Source organism: Pagrus pagrus (genome assembly GCF_965226575.1).
Source record: "Pagrus pagrus genome assembly, chromosome: 11".
Lineage (NCBI taxonomy): Eukaryota > Metazoa > Chordata > Actinopteri > Spariformes > Sparidae > Pagrus > Pagrus pagrus.
Genome location: NC_140195.1, coordinates 6,737,876 through 6,758,743, shown reverse-complemented (window position 1 = coordinate 6,758,743; position 20,868 = coordinate 6,737,876). Strand labels below are relative to the sequence as shown.

The 20,868-nt window shown below is 40.3% G+C and overlaps 3 protein-coding genes across 3 annotated transcripts; 1 reads left to right on the top strand and 2 right to left on the bottom strand.

The window, feature by feature from the left end:
* The first annotated feature begins 310 nt into the window (after nucleotides 1-310).
* Nucleotides 311-5,006, top strand: LOC311265391 (transmembrane protein 198-like). The gene is made up of 5 exons (XM_084367001.1): nucleotides 311-473; nucleotides 1,917-2,228; nucleotides 3,126-3,701; nucleotides 3,842-3,966; nucleotides 4,712-5,006. The coding sequence occupies exons 2-5, from the start codon at nucleotides 2,075-2,077 to the stop codon at nucleotides 4,859-4,861; spliced, it is 1,005 nt and encodes a 334-aa protein (XP_084223127.1). The 5' UTR covers nucleotides 311-473; nucleotides 1,917-2,074; the 3' UTR covers nucleotides 4,862-5,006.
* A 142-nt stretch (nucleotides 5,007-5,148) lies between these two features.
* On the bottom strand, nucleotides 5,149-10,324 carry LOC311265390 (matrix metalloproteinase-19-like). Its single transcript, XM_084367000.1, has 9 exons — nucleotides 9,997-10,324; nucleotides 8,982-9,070; nucleotides 8,711-8,841; nucleotides 8,420-8,632; nucleotides 7,940-8,185; nucleotides 7,665-7,760; nucleotides 7,407-7,571; nucleotides 7,181-7,308; nucleotides 5,149-7,092 (listed from the first exon to the last, which is right to left on the bottom strand). The coding sequence occupies exons 1-9, from the start codon at nucleotides 10,111-10,113 to the stop codon at nucleotides 6,853-6,855; spliced, it is 1,425 nt and encodes a 474-aa protein (XP_084223126.1). The 5' UTR covers nucleotides 10,114-10,324; the 3' UTR covers nucleotides 5,149-6,852.
* Nucleotides 10,325-15,597: 5,273 nt separating this feature from the next.
* Nucleotides 15,598-20,601, bottom strand: pym1 (PYM homolog 1, exon junction complex associated factor). Its single transcript, XM_084366823.1, has 3 exons — nucleotides 20,009-20,601; nucleotides 16,682-16,775; nucleotides 15,598-16,523 (listed from the first exon to the last, which is right to left on the bottom strand). Exons 1-3 carry the CDS (start codon nucleotides 20,037-20,039, stop codon nucleotides 16,019-16,021), a joined length of 630 nt encoding a protein of 209 aa, XP_084222949.1. The 5' UTR covers nucleotides 20,040-20,601; the 3' UTR covers nucleotides 15,598-16,018.
* Nucleotides 20,602-20,868: the final 267 nt, after the last annotated feature.

The following is a 20,868-nucleotide window of genomic DNA, read 5'->3' as shown; positions in this document are numbered from 1 at the left end:
TGAAGTTAACAACAGTGAATTTAAATTTAAAAAGCTTGAGAAACACAGTCCTAGAATAATCAACAAAGAACAAACAACAAATAGATTAAACAAGATTAATTAGGAAAGTCCCAAAAGAGTTTTAAGGGCTGAGAGTCCACAACTGAAGCTGTAATCAAAAGTGCAACACTGGGTGACGTAAAGCTCTGCAGTGATGATGCAGAGAGTTGAGGCTCCAGCAGGATCATGGGTAGTGAGAGCTGAGCTCTCAGCTGGCTCGGCCTTGGACTTGGCAACAGATGGTCTCCCTCTCAGTCAGGCGTCAGCTGTTCACATGAGCACAGGTCAGACTCGACTCACCCAGAGCTCACAGAGGGAGCCTCACAGTCACACAGACTCCTGACAGCTCGCTCGCTGGAATTTGACAAACTACAACTGAAGATACTTTTTGTTTTTGCTGCCCAAGCTCACTTCTATAAGATGCCTAACTCCAGGTAGGACACAGCGATATTATTCCTTTCTTTCATGCTTTCATTTGTCAGAGATGTAAGTAGGGAAATCTGTTATCTTGTAGATGCTGATATAGCCACTTATTGCAGAAGTTGAAGTGCAGGAAATGACATTTTTCATGAAGTGGGATTTCACAAAAACATATCAAACTAATAAAAAGTGAGTTATTCCCGCTGCCTTTCATCCTCTACGGAGCTTTAACTTTTATCTTACCAGGGTCCTGTTAGAAAGTGTAAGTGTTTCTGTGTTTCACACTCACGTTCACGAGACGACTTGAGCAGACAGGAGGATCATTCACCTGCCAAAGCTCCTCTAATTCCATTTGCTGACTGCAGGATCGGCCTGAACAGCTTATAAGGTCCTCACAGTAATACGCACCGTTGTTAGACAGCTGTACTCTGAGCCAACATACGACAATTCATGTGTTTGAGTTGGATTTTCAGTCTCCTTGAGTTAAAAGAATAAACTATTTATATTGATTTATTTCATTTTATAAGAGATTCAAAGCTTTTTACCAGCAGTGGATTGTAACTAAGTACTTTAATTAACTATTTGTACCGAACAATAGAAAACTTTACTTAGGGAACCTCCATTTTCTGCCACGTTGTACTTCTCACCCACAACAATTCAGAGGCAAATATTCTACTTTGGACTTTAGTTACAAGTTGCTTTTCAGATTCAGATCAATTATTCAACATCATACTGACAAATCAATTATTTTTATTATTATATTAGGTTAAAATAGAGACAAGCTACCCAGCAGTATATGAAGTAATTAAAATGACTTCCTCCTTTACCAGCTGTTACGATTCAGCAACAATCCCAATCTAATAATAATTATTCTCGGCCTTTCTGCACGAGTACTAGTATTTTTGGTACTTTAACTATATTTTGATGCAAATACTTTTGTAAAATAAAATTAAATGCAGGACTTTCTACACTGTGGTAGTGATACGTTTACTGAAGTAAAAGATCTGCGTACTTCTTCCACCTCTTTACTGTTTTTAAAATATCTTGTTCTTGTTGAGCTGTTTGTTTTTGTTGTGTCGTTCAGTAAACGGAGTACCCAAACACATGCTGGGAACAATAAGCCTGTATGACGATGGCACTGAGCCACCAGGCCATTTCCTCATCTGCATCCTGTTCTTGAACAAAAGAACAAGGAAGGAGGGATGTTAAACTCAGAGGGGATCCCCTTTTTCCTTCTCTGGTTCCTGAACAGAAAATGTGCACATGAGAAAGAGGGAAAGGGCCACATCCTCACATATATCCACTTAAATAACAACCTGACAGCATAATGACGTCTCAAATGGAGTAGAAGTTTGCTATTGAAGAGATTACCTCCCACGCTTGATTAATAACTCTCGGGATAGCAGCCAGGAAAAGATGTTGCCATGAAAGCTGAAAACACTCTCCTCTTTTTGCAGGTGCAAAACAGGAAACAGTTTCGCACAAGTTCTTCGCTCAGGAGCTTCCTCTTTGCCTGGACGCCGCATGCATGGCCCTACAGTTTCCCCTCTTCCATGAACGAAGCTGATTCACATCCAGACCAGCTGCACGACAATAGAAGTAATAATCCTCCAAGATGGCAGTTACCTCACTCTATGTAACTGAGGAGACAGGAGCTGGCTTAGCTGAGGTGGACATGTGCACGCTTGAGATTAATATCAAGTATGAACTCATCCCATCTATTGTCTGCTCCGTGTGCTTCTTATTCGGTCTCGTCTACTGCTTTTTCGGTACGTATGACTCACACCAGAACTGATATCACCTGTGAATGTACGAAAAATATAGAGGTGAAGACGTCAGTTTGCGTTCTCACACTATAAATGTTTAATTAGCTCACCTGATGGCTTAAACCCACAGAGGCAGGTGTCTGGAAGCTGCCAGGGGTTTAGGGTGGATGAGCACAAAAGCTGTGGGAGGGCAGATGGGTAGTCCTGCGTCTGAATTTGACACAGGCAGCATTAATGAAGCGCCACCTGTTGCGCTGTCTGACGCCTCAGTTGTTTCAAGGACAGATCTAGAGCTGCATGTTGAGGAACATTTACCCCCAAAAAGAGCTCAACATTTTCTGTCTGTCTCTGAGTTCACTGAGAAAATATTTGGACACAAATCCAACAAACACAAACTGTGCGTGGGTTAGGGGGAAACGTGTCCTATGGACCTAAAACGTGACTTTATGTAAACACACAAGCTGCCAAAGTCTGTGCTCCCAGCAACTCTCACACAGTGTTAGCATCGCCATCGCCTGTAAGGAATTTTTATGAAAGTAAATTATTGATCAGTGGAAGAGAAACAGAGGTTTGCAGGCCGATTCGTGTTTTCCTGTGTAATTTTCTATCGTGACCGAAAAGATGACGAGAGAGTGAGCTCTGAGCTGATGTTTCACATAAAACATTTTAATGACAGATGTTGGAGCTGGACTGGAAAAGTGGAACAAATTCACATATAAGCTATTTTCCAGAATTTTTTGTGACCCATCAACTTCTGCAGGCTCTGTTAAAGATTCAAGTCCAGTGAAACCAGTGAAAGTCCCGTGGTGCTCAGCTGTTCCTCAGTGTTTGAGCTCGTAGGACAGTCAGAATCTACTGTATGATACAAGCTCCTAACCTTGTTTTTATTCCACTTTTCAGGATACCGCTGCTTCAAGGTGGTCATGTTCTTCTCTGGCTTCATGTTCAGCTCAGCAGCCGTGCTCCTGCTGTACCACAAGGAGCCTATGTTGGACACCCAGCTGGGGACGGAGACAAAGGCAGGCATCGGCCTGGGCGTGGCAGTGATCTGCGGGCTGATGACCATGCTGGTGTCCACTATGGGACTCCTCCTGAGCGGCCTCCAGCTGGGGAGCCTGCTCTGCCTCGCCATCCTGGTGGTTATTGGACAGTTTCACAGCCTTACTCCAGTGTGGGTGCCTCTCAGTGCCGTCATGGCTGCCAGCATCGTCTCTGCTGTCTTCACACTTCAGTGGCAGAAACTGTTCGCCATCATCTACACATCTGTGTTCGGAGCAACCGCTGTGATGCTGTGTGTGGATTACCTGCTGGGGACATTTATGCTGCCAGATCAGGTGTATGATATGCTTTGTCAAGCTGCCCCACGTCCACTCTGCTGGTTTAACTGGGCGATCACTGGGATATGGCCGGTTATGAGCCTGATAGGTGTGCTGGTGCAGTGGAGGTTTACTGCCAGAGGATTCTCACACAGAGAAGGTGAATTTTTAATTCAGTCTACTGGTGCATTCAAACTCAATCTGTGTTCATGTTAAATACGCCCCCCTGAGCTCAAAACCTCCTTCTGTGATGGTATATACTCATTATTTCCTGTATTTTTTCCCCCCTTGGGACTTCAGCACACAAAAAACATAAGAAACATGCCAAGAAGCACAGATACAGAGAGCCGAGGAGAAGACCTCAATCACACCGTCGACGCAGGCCTCCGCCACTGAAACGCTACGCTGGGGACGTCCTGGCGCCGGTCAGTACCTGAGATTGTAATATAGTTTTAATCCAGCGTGAGAGTTTGACACTTTAAAGGGTAACGCCACCAATTTAACACATTAAAGTGTGTTTACAGGTCTTCAGGAGTACTACTGCATATGTGGAAAAAAAAGTAGCATTAAGATTTTTGTGGCTCCAGAGGAAGCTGCATGTAATCTCATAAATTTCCTCCAGTGATGTCACTCAGTGGCTAAGTTGCATTGTGGGTAATGTAGGCACTGGGTTTTGACCCATAGTATACAGTATATACATTCATGTAAATATATGTATAATTTACTTTTACTTTTACCTTTGATACTTCAGTGCATTTAATATTAGATACTTAAAATGTTTAATCAACTATTATTTGTATTGGGTGACTTTCATGATATCTTTACTTTTACTTCAGTCTGACTTTTCGGTACTTTTTACGACACTGGTTATAGTAGTTCAATGCTGATGCCTACATTACTCACAATGCAACTTATCCACTGAGTGACATCACTGGAGACCATTTCATAGACTACATGCAGCTTCCTCTGCAGCCACAGAAGGCTTTACACGACTTTTTCACATATGCAGTAGTACTCCCCGAGACCTGTAAACACACTGTATTATGTCAATTTAGTGGAGTTACCCTTTAATGTTTAAAGGGTAACATCGTGTATCGCCTCACCGTGTATGATTTTTCAGGCTGATAGTCAGTGCCATAACAATGTGTCTTCATCCTGTTTCCCTCTCAGAGTTATCTGCAGAGCCTTAAGGAGCGCCAGATGGGAACAGGCTCGTCGACCAGCAGCGTCAGCACCATCACACACACTCTAATTGACTTTGACTTTGAGACGGGCTCCATGGTGCCTCTGACTGCTGCCTCCCCTGTCTTTACAGTTTGAAGGGAACACACGGCGTCCAATATCTGCTATACTCATAATTAAGCATTCCTTTGAAATGTTTTCTTCCACGGAAACAACTCGACCATCTCAACTGCTAGCGTGAAACCGCTTTAACCGACTGTGTCAGATAATCATCAGCATGCACACAGTGTGATTTGAAATGCTTGGAGATCATTCTCTGAAAGACGACAGCACAGAATAACTCAACGTACACAGTCATCAGACTGACAATCATCGCATCCTTTGAAGAGTTTATCTCACAGGCGCTTTGTGCTTCAGAAGAGCTGTTTTGTTTCACTCGACATTTATTCTCCAAATACTGTGAACAATGTGTCTAGATCAGTTTGGGTTGTAATTCTTTAAAGTAAAGTACAGCAGTTATAAACAATGAATTCATACCAACATGTGCAATTAGATTATGGATATACAGCAGGAAAATGGGAGATGTTGGACAATGAAACAATAAACCACTGATTTAACAGACATAACATGTTGATACAGTGCAGTGTTTTTTGAGTATTGTCTTATATTAAAGTCTTTTAAATGATGAGTTCACCAACAAAAATTTTAATTCAGTCCTTATCTACTCAGCCGCATGCTGATGGGAAAGTTTCCTCACAGTAAGATACAAACATCCTTATAAGGCCATATGCTACATGCTGCTGTTTAAGTTGGACGAAAGTCAAAAGGGTCCGTCATCCATTGATTTATTTGTTTTGATTTGATTATTTGAAAATAACTGTAAATCAGCCAGTTAGCCAAATGTTCATCTGTTGTCCCGGCCTCGCTGTTCAAAGTGAACCCTTAAAATAAGAAAAAAAAAACATACATCATCTAAAACAGTTGATATAGACAACATAATAAATATGTACAAAATAGTACAGTACACATTTACCAAAACATATTCCAGCAATATATTACATGCCAGTTATCTACCATCCATACTAAATACGTGAGTCTAAAACAACACATACAGAGAAAGACAATAAAAGACTTATCAAGTAAGACCACAACTATCATCCAAAGACCGTCCCTCATTGGATAAACATGTTTTTATTAACAAATCCCACGTCAAAATTTTGCTATTTAAAGGTACACTATGTAAAGATTTTCATTTAAGACATTTAAAAATTAACATCAGCAGAATGTGAAGAGGTTATGACGTTATGTCAAAGACATCTTTATATTGAGATATCTACTAAAGTTAGCATGCTAACCAGCTAGCCCCGGCCTGTCCTGTCACTTAAAATCCCTCTGAGCTCCCAGTCTGGAGCACTAGCTGCACGGCTAACTGAGCTAACTAGTGAATGACAGCTACAATTAGCAGCAGTGAGCAGTAACTGTGGTTAAATGCTGCCAATTCTTATATAGTGCACCTTTGAGATCTAACAGCTGTGAAACCCTTCAAGAATATGTCCCAATAATAATGAAAAGACGTGATTGTTCGAGCAGGTGCAACAAAACCAACAGAAGAATGAGGCAATCAAAAACAGTCCGTACACCAGAGGAGGTCTAATTTCCCAAAATGAAAGTGAAAGCACATCACAGGTGTACAATAGGCTGTTTTTTATGGAAGACATTTTAGACATGTCACAGAAGGAAAAGCACAGGTAAATACTTTCTTTTGACAGTCAGAACATCTGCAGAGAAATAAGGCCTGTCGTTTGAATACAGTTCATGCAGTTGTGACGTGAATAACAACATTCAATCTTACAGAATCACACACCTCAAAGTTTGTCTTATCACAGCGCGTTTATGTTAAAAGCTACTTTTTAAGTAATTATTGTATTGACAAAAAAAACAACACATCATGCAAATATTTATTCTGTTGACTCCACAAAATAATAATGCTTAATAACTCACATATGAGATTTGTACATGATTTGAACACGGTTTAGTTAGGATCCAAATAAATAAGCATCTCTCACTGTTATTATACTGATTCACTGCAGGATCAGGTTTGCGTTGAGTCCCTGGTGGCCTCTGCTGGCTCAGTCGTCACAGTGCATCCAGTGTTTGGCCGTGCTCAGAGGATAGGACTTCTCCACTGCTTGGTGCTGCTGGTTTACACGCCAGTACTGAGTGCCTTTAAAGAAGTATATATGACCGTTTGTCCACATCAGTGCTGCATTAGTACTACTGGGTAACCCGTCGATGAGTTTTTCAGTCGGTTTGGGATATGAACTGAAGTCTGTCGGGCCAATTTCATCCCACTGCCAGTATCCAGAGCCCTAAAAAACAAAGAGTAGATTATTTACTGGAAAATGAAAAAAGGTATTCAACAAAAATGTGCAAGCGTATATGATATTTTGTGCTTACTTTGAAAAAGATAAGCTTTTTGTTCTTGCTGAAGTACAGAGCTGAATCAATGTTAGCAGGGAGATTGTTCAAGCGCCTGGGGAAGCCGTGGTCAAGTTTGAAGTTTGTGTATCTCCATACTTTGTCGTCTGTGAAAGAAAATATAAAGAAGGATAAAATTTTAAATTCCTGCCAGCACTGTACATCATATCCTCGTGAGAATTTTACAACTATGAAATGAATCCACCTTTCAGAAAGTAGGACTTGCCAGTCCGCTGAGAGTGAACAGCTGCATTGAGGCTCCCTGGCAGCTCCCTCCATAGTAATGAGATCAGGACGGGTGTGTTGTAGCCATTACTGGACACCGTCCACACGTACTGGCCACTGAACACATACGTCCTACGCAAAGGACCTGCAGAGACACAATGCAGAGGGGAAACATGGCTGTATGTAGATACATCTTTACTCATGTTTTATTTGAGTGACAGCATCAGAGTCTTTTTACCCAACATTACTGCATCCGGAGTGGCCTTGCAAGGATCTGGAGCAGCTCCTCCTGGCACTAACAACCCTGGGTTTCTGGATGGCGTTGCTGGCTTTCCTGAAAAGAAAAATAAATGCACATTCAGCTAAAAATACTAATTGTTCTACGACGTTTGAACTGCTAATCCTATCCACATGCTTTCAAAACTCATGTATCACGAGAGTTGTAAATAGTACTCCAGTAAAAGTAGAGATATTGTGTGAAAATATTACTTTGGTAAAAGTGAAAGTCATTACCATATAAAGCCTGGATCCCTCGGATGTCATCTGCATGCAGCTTGAAGTCAGAGCGATATCCGTTGTACACGGGTCCCATCAGTGCGCTGTAGTGCTGTGAGTGGCCAAGGCCGAGAGCATGGCCAATCTCATGGGCCGCAACAATCCTCAGGTTGGAGCCGGAGGACTGCCCTTCTGTCCACATTTCATCCAGGTCGAAGTGCACGATGCCGGACTCAGGGGCGTCAGCGTGGGCTAAAACATGACCTGAAGATGAAGCCAGAACTCTTATCAAACACTTGTTTTGATCTGACATTGTTTCAAGTTTCAGCTTAAACCAAAACATGGCACATGGTAGATAATGAAATGTAAAGTTGTAACGTCCATCATTTGCAGAAACATTGCCAACATTTATTCTGGCGATTGGATTGCAGCTTTCATCAAAAGTCATTCAGTAAAGTCACATTTTTAAATGTTTAAATCAGTTTTTGGTGTTCCCACCTCGCCCATCAAAAGGCACTGGACACGTCCTGTCTTTTCTGTGAAAGGAGATCTTGATGTCTGCTCTTCCTCGCTGAAGCTCGGTGAACCTCAAAGGTGACACGTCGCTCCAGTACTTAAATGCACTCTGAATGGCCGAACGGGTCTTTCCCAGACCCAAGTCAGGGGTGTAGTTATAGATGCGGTACGTCAGCATCTTCTTGCGCCAGTGACCTGTTAAATTGAGAAACATTTAGGTGATTTTATACTGAAGTGACAATCAGAATATATCGTATGAATGAAGTCACCCACCCATGACTCGATATTTGAGGGATTTGTCATTAAACGGGTCTTCTATGCCACACCGAGGTTTGTTCATCATCGCCAGAGTGGCTGAATCTAGTTTTCCTGATATTTGCAGGTTTGTTGCTTTCTGAAAAATTCTGACATACAAACAAAAGACAACATGTCATGATATTTTTACTTTTTCATACAACAGGCATACTTAGAGTCAAGGTAAAAACAGAGTTTTTTACATGTTATGCTAACTTTTTAATCGCTAAAATTAGTGAGATTTGGTCACCTCAGGCCTTCAGCTATCTCCTCCGGTTGATGGTTTTGGCCTTTACTGTCCAGCGGGATGTGGAGATAGCCATACTTCTTTAAATACGCCTGAAGAAACAGCACTCATTTTAATAGTCGTGGAAGAAGTACACGGTCGTGTACTTAAAGAAGAAGTTCACCCAAAATTCAGTCATTAAAAGTAGGGTGAAGTTTCGTCATCCACAAAACATTTCTGGAGCTTCACAGCTAGACAATGTTGTGTGCACCCCATCTGAAGTGGTTGAACTATTCAACTGCAAGTCAAGGGTGTAAATAACGTCTTTTTAAATGAATTTGGGATCTTAGGCTTCCTGGAGACTTGAATTAGTCCTCATTTAGTTCAGTTGTTTAGGAGAATGCTGCAAATGCAAATGTTTTGTGGACTACGAAAGTTCACCTGACTTTCCATCCCTATTGGGGCGAGAAGATGATGACTGAATTTAAATTTTTGGGTGAACTTATCCTTTAAGTCAAAGTACCAATACAACACTATTAAAAATACACAAAGTCATTCATTAATCATTTACCAATGAGTAAAAGTACTTTTATATTTAGTATTATCAACAAAACATGTACTAAAAGGATAAAAAGAAACACTAACTACCTTGATATTGATATTATCGAGATGATGGTTGGTGTTATCACAACTTATCTCATCTACAACAACTCCTTCCACAACGAATATGATAAGTAATTCTACCAAAAATCATCCTGAGATTTTTAGATCTTTTATAAATGAAAATAATTACCTGCAGGTCCATTTAGATTTAGAATCGGACATTTAACACATCATAACTACTTAATTTGATTCTCATATTCCATCACAGTCAGTGTTGTTGGGCAGCTTTAAACTGTGTTTGCACTCCAACAAGACTCAAAATTATGGATATTGTTTTAGTTCTGCTTCCAAGAAATACTTCAGAATTCAGAGTTTTAATTTCTGCAGTTCTGCAGGATTAACTTCTCAGCATCTCCACATTTCTGCATTTTCTTACCACAGCCTCTGTAAATTCCTCGCTGCTCTGGGCGACAGTTGAAGCTGTTGTCAGAAACACAAGGAGCATCAGTAACTCCAGCCTGTGCTCCATTTTTCTGTTTGGGTTGTTTTCCATCACTCTGGAAAATTAAAAATGTTCCCAACTTGATCCAAAACAGCAAGTTGACCTTTTTCAACCGATTATCAAGTTCTGGATCTTTCTAAGCAACGCTGAAGACTGGAGCTCCCCCATCTACATCCATCCTCTGTGCTTTGGTCCTTGTTGGTTCCCTGTGTCTTCAGTTTTTATACCATCAAGTGTCTGTTCAGGAACTGCCTCAAAGCCACATAATAAACCTTTGTGGATGACAGAAGACAAAACATATTTCAGACAGCATGATCACGCCTTCTTACACCATCATTCAGAACAATTTGTCTTCAAGTGTTTAAGAATAACTTCCAAGTAAACGTTGTTTACGTCAAAGGAAGCAAATAAATTCATTATTAACTCTGTAAAATCAAACTGACTCTGGAAATCATCTGCCCACCATCAAATAAAGGTGCTGGCTTTACAAAAATTTATGTCACTGTGGTGAGAAGAAGCCTACTCTCGTGACATTTAATTAAGCCGAATGCACTGAAGATTTTTCCAGACAAGGTTAATGAAGGTGTGACGATGTACCAGACATACAGCTGGTGATGCTCATTCATGATTTATACACAGTATGTGAAACAATATTATAGCATTCTTTCACTTCAGACTTACAGCTCCACGAAGAAAACAACTAACCACACTTCCTCCACAAGACAACAGCTAATTATACTGTTCACAATGTAGGAGCTCATTCAAGCACAAAACAATGACGCCCCCATGTAACCATTGCTGCAAATCGTCCCCTGAATAGAGACAGAGGACGCCTCCTTTTCTGCTGCAACACTGGAATAAAGCTCGTAAAAAAAAAAAATGAGCGGACAGATTGGAAACAGACTCGACACATACACGTCTTAAACAACTGGAGTTAATACGTTTAACCACAGGTTCAGTTTTAATGGCAAGACACCAGACAGTCCCTGATCATCTTTTATCTGTGAGCTAAAATGGGCACTCCTGCCCTGAGTTCTGCCTCTCAGGCAAAAAAAATCCTTCCTCCTTTGCCAACTTAAACTTAATAACTGATTGTGACGGATTGGTTGCTGGAGCAGAACAAAACCTGAGGCTGTTAACCAACACTTTTACACAATGACACGCTCTATAAACCATCTATTAAGTAACTGTTTATTGTGAAGTTGCAACTGATGTTTATAATACTTTTTAAATGGTTAATAAATACTGTGCAGTTCATCCATCTAACATTATTTAGGTGCTCGTTATAAAGTTGCAGCTGATGTTTTATAAATAATAAATGGTTTGTAAAGCATTTCATTGTTTGTTTACAGTTAAATAACTGTAAATTGCATAGTGTAGTAGTTTAATTAACTATAAATTTACCATTTATTTAATGATGGTTATTATAAAGTGTTGCCTTTAGATAAAGCATTCGATAAATAAAAAAATATCAGTACTAAAATGCACTTGATTTATTTAACGTGCTGTTGATGTAAACTATTCACCCACAGTACAATGCACAAAGAAACGGGAGGTTGTTCGGATGTAAATTCAAATAAATTGCAGATGCTGGTGAGCCAGAACCAGAACAGATTTTTAGGAAATAAAAAAAAAGCTTTTATTTGTGACAATAGCTGTGGCATTTTAATTATATCAGACAATGCACATATTGTTCAATGTCCTGCTATACATAAAAGTAATCAGGACATAAAATTTGAGTTTAAAGCTGTAGTATGGAGCTTTTGTCTCCCCCTTGTGGCAGTTGTAGCAACTCCCCCTCTTCAGTTTGGGAATTTTGACGAAAATGCATCTGCAGGTGAGTCAGTGCAAATCTGGAGAGTCTCGACGCCTCTTAAAGACTCTGGCATGCTGCAAAGTACAGAGAGATTATGTGGACGGTATAAGCGGTATAGGCTCATCTGGCTTCAGTCCAAAAGATTTTCATTTGTATGTAAAGTTTCCATATTTCAGCTTTAAGGGGAACAAAAGTTCACTGTACTCATCAGAAAGTACAGTTTTAAAAACCTGTGAATGTCTGCTGCAGCTCTTTCCAAAGTCTGAAAAGAAAACCCCACGTGATGTCATTGGAGAAGTATTTCTGGAGCTTCACCCCCACCAGGGACTAAAAATCTGGATGTCTCGAGCTCTTCGGCTTCAAACCTAACAATTTTTCTTGTTATTTAACTCTCTCGTTTGCAAGTCCCCCAACTTTATCGAACTACAAGATTAAAGCTTTGTTTAGACTGCAGGGATATCTGCAGATCTCTAAGACAGACTTTCCTTTTTGCTTCCAGACGTCATCAACCTATTTGAGTTGCTGTAAAGACGTAGGCGTCAGTAACTAAGTATGCTGGTAACGCAGCATTCCAACAAGGAAGCATGAGAAAATTGGCGATCCATCATCTTGCCTTCCAAACAATCATGTTGTCAAGTCGCAAAGTAAACTATTTATTTCGTAACTGTTCACAGATTGTTATTCTAGATTTGACATGGTTGTTATGTGTCACGTTGACAGTTTTTGCAAAGGTCAAACCGCCTCCAAATGTGGTTTGGCAGTGGTTTAGTTTTGGTTTTTTGCCATCCAGACTTCCTAAAATGGATCTGGATGTGCCAAAAAAGGATTTGGGCTTGCAGTCTGAACAAGAAATGCCCTTTATTCCAGAATCTCAATGATAGTCTCTTGCTTATTCTGGATTTTTTGTATCTCTTATCCGACTAAAACATAAATCTTTCATCAACAGATCATAAATGTTTAGTGTCATTTTTTAAGAAAGGCTCAGTAATTCCCTAAAACAGCTGAACACTGTAGTTTTTGAGCAAACGTCACTCACACACGAGTTACAGGACTATTTTCAGATGCGGATTAATACACATTTAATGCTGTAGTGGGTATTTACAGCAGCAGAAGGGGACATGTGGGATCAACTTAAAGTAACTACAGTGTCCATGTTCATCATAACAAAGGAACATGTCATCCAGTGCAACTGTTAATGTGTTTTTTTAATAGTTTTTGGACAACAATAGAGTTTTATGGCACAGAGGAACGTGATCGATCAGGTTTTAGCTACACAGCTAAACCTGTTGATAGGATCAGCTGTTCGCTGGTTCATGGGATTTGTTGACAATTAGAAAAATATACAATAAACCTTTAAATGTAGAACTTGTTTCCAAAATATCCAATGACACCAAATATATCTTGCCTTCCAAAATAAAGTGATTTAGGTTACTCAGAGATATTGTTCACTCTACTTCTAAAAAGCAATATGAGAAAAACATTTTACGCATCATGTGGTTTTTAATTAATGCAATGACCGCAGACAGGGCCTCAACAGAAGTGTGACTTAAAGAAACCATCCAATCATTGACAAATACGTTACTTCTTCAAGCAGACAGGTCGACAAACTGTATTCTCTATAACCCTTACATACTGTTTAGGTAAAAACATTTAAAACTTTATATTTTTGGAAAGGTGCTACAAATTTGTGTATGTCGAAGCTGTTTGGGTTAAAGTTGGCGGTATGCATTGAAATGGAGTGGTTGAAATGTGTGGTTCAAATCATGGAAAAGGTGAATCTTGAAGCTGTGAAACTGTACAGGTGTGTGTACATGTTTCAAGCTCGAGGGGAACCTCGACACTGTCATGAGAACTGGCTGCGTTCCCACCGAGAACAGGCCCCTGCTGGTCTTTGAAATGTTGCGAGGGAATCTTGAAACAGTGAAGTTGTAAAACAGCACAAGGAATGATCACATAAGGTGCACGTAAGAAACATCAGCTGCCTCGAAACTGCCACGAGATCTGCACCTGCGAGCACAGCACCTGCAATTACGCCTGTCACATAATAACGTTGTGATTTATCCTCTATATCTTATTATACATACTGCATATGTTTGTTTGTTTTTTAATTATTTAAAATCGTTTTATTTAATTGGGATATCTTCATATTTGCTTCAAATTTCAATGTCTGAATATTCTTAAGAATCAAAAGTTCATTGTTCTTTGAAAGGCTGCACTGTTCATCATTATGCTGTTTTATCATAATTTTCATAAAATGGTTTGAGAGGTGCAGTATTTCAGAATTGGCCACCTGTCGAATTCATACTCAAAACATTCATATGGGCGACTGTGGCTCAGGGGTAGAGAGCCAGCATCTTGTTATCGGAAGGTCGCTGGTTCGATTCCCCTGTTGTCAAAGGGCAAGATACTGGACCCCAAACTGATGTGCTGGGGGGTATTCCAGAAAGGAGGTTCAACAAACTCTGAGTCTATCCATGAACTCCGAGTTGACTTACCCTGTGAAGTGAAACTCTGAGTTTTCAGTTCCAGAACAGCTGATCTGAGTCAGGTAAGTCGACTCTGAGTATGTTAACTCTGAGTTGAGCTCGTGCCTGACGACTAGTAAAAAGCCATCATCAATGGAGCTCCGATACTGTGATTCACCATGGCAACAGGGGAGAAAACAGGAAGCAGACATTTTCTGGGAAAAAAAAAAAAAAAAAAGCAAAACGGCTGCGGCCGTAAAATCACTGACAGAGTTTTAGATGCGGTCGTCTTTTCATTTGGAATTTAACATCAGTTTCTTTCATATTAGCCTTTGGGGAAGTGGTTGAATGTTGTTCAATGTTTTATTTTAGGCTATTTTATTTCATTTAAATCGGCTGAAAATGAAATAGCCTACCTATAAAAACAGTCTCACGGTGGCTCCTCCTCCTTCTTGCTGCTGAAGGTGATTGATTAACCTGCGAAGTGATTAAAAAAACAAAAAAACAAAAACAAAAAACGCAGAGGATGGTTCAGATCTGAGAGCACGTCAGCGATGACGTGTAGCCTGATATTCGCTGTGCGGCCGGAGAATATAAATGACGGACTGATGAGGAGCGGTCTACTGTTCGGTCCAGTCCTCGTCAGGGAGCGAGAGCTCATCTAAATTAATCTAAATTCTCCTCCTGGTGTAAAACTGTGTGAATTATTTCTGCTTCAACATGATCGGACTGAAGGAAAGGACAGCCGCTGTCAGACAGCTCCGTCAGACTCAGGGTTTCTTCAGGTGAACCTGCCAGTGAGCAGGTTATGTTCACAGAGTCAGTTACCGCGGTCACAGACCCAGAGTTTAAGTTATCTCTCTTTCTGGAACTGAAAACTCAGAGTTTCTCTCATCTCAGGGTTAACAAACTCAGAGTTTTCACAAAACCCGCTTTCTGGAATACCCCCCTGGTTGGCACCTTGTGTATGTATGAATTACTGTAAGCCGCTTTGGACAACAAGTGTCTGCCAAAATGTAATATAAACAAACAGGGGGCTATCACTAGAGTTACCGCAAACTGTTAGCTAATTAGCTCAGTTAGCCATGCAGCTAGTGGTCTGGACTGGGAGCTTGAAGCACAAGCGAAGGGTATGTGTTTACACCACTAGCAAAAGAGGCTTGGACCAGGACGGGCTGAGGTTAGCATGCTAACTTCAGTAGATATGTGTTGACCGACACTGTGCAGGTACAGAACATGAACAGTACGTAAGGGTTCACAGGAAAAACTTCTTTCATTTAATGTGTAAGTAATACCTGATGGCATGAAAGGTACAAAATGGAACGACAGACACGTTCAAAACAACTCACAATGATGTCTTTTAAAGATATTTATAAACGGGTGGTCTGGCCAATACATGACTATGAGCAGGAGTCTTAACATTATATAGAGATCTAAATCTAAAAACAGGCTCTTCAGTTCTGAAGATGTGACACCTGCCATGTAAACGTCCCGTCATTCTCTGCATGAAAGGCGCCGTGACTGTGTTCACTTTCGAAGTTCATGATGAATATCAAATAGGTACAATATGTTTGATGATAGCTATGATCACAAAGCTGCAAAGGTCCCTCCCTCGTCTTTCAGTATGTAGTTTGTATGTTTAGTCCTTCTACCTCATCTGCTTTTCTTTATTGCTTCAAGATTCGCTCTCGAGCTGCTGTAACTCATCTCGTAAAGCGTGTGCCCGAGCCAGCTTTTCCAATTGATCCTTTGTCAGCTCCTGTATTTCCCCCGAGTCCACTTTCTGCTGCAAATCCTCAACTTGTCGCAGTTTCTTTCTCAGGTTTTTGATTTTCTTGGCCCTCTCAGCTGCTGCTGACGAATCATCGGGGGATGAGACAGACACCGCCGCTGCTGCCGTCTTGTTTGAAGACTCACCGCCCTCTGAAAGGGACACATTCTCGACAGCATCGCTCACAGAGTCCACATCTGCATCACCATCCTGGACCGGAAGCTGCTGCTGTTTTCGCTTCTCTTTGCGCTTCATGTTGCGTTTGGCAGACTTTGAGAGACCGGCCGTGTCGCTGTCTCCACAACCGGGGATCTTTTGCTGCTGCTTTGTCGGAGCTTCCTCAGACTGGCTCATGCCGGGTGGCAGGTCTGGTTTGCTCTTGAAAAACTTCACGTACTTGTTCTCGTAGCTAAAACGGCAAGAAACAGAGACGCATTTCTTATTAATATCAGGCTCAGTCTTATCAATCGGAGCATCCCTACTTGTTGCAAGCTTCTACTGGTTTCACAATACAATCATGATTTATATGTTCTGTGTGAAGCTGTAGGAAAGATGAACTCCACTTACACTGGTACTTCTTCCTGAGGGACATAACCATCCTTCACTCGCCTCGGCTTCCGCCATGTACCATCAGGTCGCTGAGTGGCAGCAATGTATTTCCCTGAGGAGCAAAATGTACAAAATTTTAGAGAAAACTGATGTATCTGTATGAACGAGCTTAAACTAGCTGAACCTTTAATTTATTCTGTCAACTGTCGGCTGGCTTTGACTGTTATTATGACAAAGAAAATAGCTCAGCGCTCACTCGAGTCCTCCGGAGGTTTGTCAAAATGGGGCACACGTGACTCTAGTCCTGATATTTTCTATTAACATGGACATTTTCTCGTTTCATCTTTGCTGTGAATGCTTATAAATTAATAACTTTTGAATGTTAAATTTAATATTCTTTTTTTAGGATGACAGTGTAACAGCTGTCACAGAGCTACAAGCCTTTAGACTTTGGCCATTTACATTGTTTATTGATGTGTGTCCCTGTGAAATAATACGATAAATAAATCAGATAAGCGGGCAAAATAGAAGCTGTGCAGCGTCACTGCAACCAAAAAAAACACCCAGACATGTTACTGTGTTGAGGTGAGGTTTTTCAAGTTTCATTTAAATGAGCAAGAAGGGGAATTTCTAGTGAACCTGAAACTCACACTCTCAAATGGGTCGAGAGTACCAGCTGTGTGAATACACTGAATCAGAGCTTGTTTCAGATAAAGAGTGACACACACGACTGATGAAATCCGAAGCTTAAATAAAATATCACTGGTGTTTCGCGAGTACTTTATTTGGTTTGACAGTTTACCATTTTGTGGCTAAACTACCTGCTCAACGTTGGTAGGAAATAAAAGAGGAGAGTAACTCAGAGACATAATGATGAACATCGGGAGACAAAACGTACGGGAAGTACGGGAACAATTCCAACGGGTACCAAGCAATAAAGTAATAAAAGTAGGATTTCTCCAATCACAAACATTGCAACTTAATGAAAAGTCACATTAATATTGATAAAATAGTTTCAGTGGACGCTGTACATTAATAATTTATGTCATCTTAAAATCGTTTCATTGCAGCAAATATATTTGTATGCGCATTTATTGGAGCACTTCTCAACAAAGACCAGTATAGAGTTAATAAATACAGACTTCTTGGACTTTTATTGCACACGAGACTGAAACTATAAAGTCAGAGAGGTGTTGTAGGTCTTTGGCCTCAGTCTTTACAGGCTGCTATAAGTTTTTAACACCACCAGATGTCACTCTGCATGTTGAGTTTAAAGCACCAAAGCTTTTTTTTTTATCATGAACAAAAAGAAATCCACAAAGCTTCATGGGGCTTCATCCATCCATCATTAGTTTGACAAGCTGTTCACCAAGTGTGTGTGTGCGTATGTGTGTGAGTGTGTGTGTGTGTGTGTGTGGTAATTTCCACCCACTTGTTAACACACAGTCTCACACTCTGAATCATTACAGTCAACGAAAGCCTAAAAACCCAGAACATATTCAGGCACAAAGCAAACCGTCGTGGATTAGAGCCGAGAAATATGCTGATATTCTACCATTACTTTAAATCACATAACTTTGATTATTGTAACACATTTACAAAGTAAGGGTGGTACATGTGCAACGATCTGTGGTCATAATATAGCATATATACCCGTTAGCTTTCCCTTATATCGTGCTGTATTTTAGACCAGTAGTTGTCACAAGGTAAATGAGATGACGGATAAGACGGGAAAGAAAGAAACAGATTGTTGCCTGTTATTTTCTTGTGACATCCTCAATAATTTTACGTCTTTAGTTCTCTAGAGTAGAGAAAGTACTAAGGATTGATTTTTTTCAGGGCCAATACAATACTGAATATTAGTAATCGAGGAGACTGATAACTTATAATTGGAACTGATGTACATTTGCAGTAAAAACTATACTATACTCAAGTACTATACTTTATACTATACAAGTATAATTTAGGTAATTCACATGAGTATTACCATTTTCAGCTACTTTATACTTCCACTCCACTACATGAAGTGTTTGTAGTCACTAGTTACTTTGTAGACTCCGATCATTCAGTGTTGATAAACTTTTACTCGTGACGTAAAACCAATCAGAGCGTTGTGGGTGAAATATTGAGCGACACTACGGACAGAATGAGCCAAAGTAGTGCGTTTTCAAATAAATCAATTCATCAGGTCATTCAATTTGAAGGATTAGCGATACAACATTTATTCATGTCTGGTTATTAAATCCACACACGGTTTCTCAATTGGTTTTCCAGAAACTATCGCACAGCATGATTTACATCAATACCCTAATATGAAATCATATATACTTTGATACAGGATTTCGGTACCATCTGTCACAGCTTGTGAACGAATGACTGATACCTGCATGACTGTCATAATAACTCACAGTGCTAACTAAAGTTACTGGAGCTTCTCTCAGCCACCAAATAATCATAAAAGTTCAATGAAAAACACCAATTTTCACACACAACACTAACTGTAACTGGTGCTGTGAATAAAATGTTGTGAAAGTTATTTGTGTTAGTGTCGTACAGCTCTGTGACACCAGAGTCATCACAACATTCACAATTAAAGGGGCACTGTGTAGTTTTGGAGAATAAATTCAAACTCAGAATTTTAGTATTTACAATATCAATGAGGTAATAATACAAACTCAGAAATGTGTTTTTGTCCATAACTAATAAATAGAGGAAAATAAGCTCTCCAGAATGCTGTTTGAAGCTAGAAAGGTGGCAGGGTCCGCCAAATATAAACAAAGTACAACAGTATGAAGTTGTGTTGTCCTTTGAGGTCAGTTTGTTTAATCAGTCATGTAAACGAAGACAGTTTGTTTATTTAGGCATTAAAAAAAAACCTTTAGCTTCTGATTAAATTTCTTCCCAAAACTACACAATGCCCCTTTAAAGCACTAGTAGCTAAGTAACGTTAGCAAGCTAATGTAGCAACTGTCAAGTCGTGACAGAAAAAAGGACATGTAGTTAATTAAAACAGTGATAAGTTACACAAGTAACGAAGGAAATGTTTCCCTGACAGCAGTATATATATCACACACTATGTTCACGTTGTGAAGTTGTGTTAAAAGGTGCGATAGCTACAAGCTAACTAGCACCAGTGGAGAGTGTAGCGTTAGCCGCTTCAGCTAAGATTAGCACTAGCTGCAAAACAAAACATCCGAGTCAACAACGTCGTTTAACACGTTATTGGTGACAATCAACCAGGACGGTAGATTGAAAAAGAAATAATCGCGTTGATCGTGGTTGTTGTGTGTGACGAAAGGATTGTGTTTCTGTTAGACAAAGGTCTGGCACATGCATTAGCCTTACCAGATTCATCTGTCACATAGGGGGTTGCCATTTTGGTGTAACGTGCTGCTCCGCTCCCCTCAGTTGGTCGGTAACGGTGTCCCCAAACGTCCCGTCGTTCACTTCGATCCCACTCAGCAGCAAACTACAACTTTTTCAACTTGTGCTTCACTCGAGGCGAGAGCTGTCATGGCAGCATCTGCAGACGGCTAACACACTGAACACTGCCGCGCGGGACAACTAAAAGCTTAACACCGACCAGGGAGCTGTGCGTGTAATCGGGCGGTACAAGGCAGCAAACCGTGCGCACCCCGCTCTCCAACTTCGGAAATGACGACGTGGATCTTGGGTTGCCAGGTTTGTGCAGTCAAGCGGTGTTGTAACACTTCGCCCTGTCTTAGGTAAAATATCATTTCAGCTTGTCCATTTAGTCTTTATGGGCAAGTGTTGTTGTCATGTATTTAAGAAACAAACATAATTAGCTTTTTCAACATATTTTCGGTTACTCAATACTCTGCTTTTAAGATGCATATGAATAAAAATACAACGCAGATATACAATCCAGATGTGCTATCAAAGTGCCAAGCTTACGGCCCCGAAACTTTACGGAGGTGCAGTGTTGATCTATTGGAATAACCCTTTAAAAAAATAAGCTTCCATAAAAACAAATATATTGTATACAGACTACAGTGAAAAGGACAACCACATTAACAGAACTAAGACATTTGATGACTGGACTCTTTAGTGATAACATGTCCGTTTCAGGGTATTTTTCAATCTTACTTATGTTATGCACCTCTATTTCTGACGTGCTTATCAACTACATGTATATGAATCCTACTCTATTCAGCCACGTTGGTCCTCTAATGAAAAAGCCACTA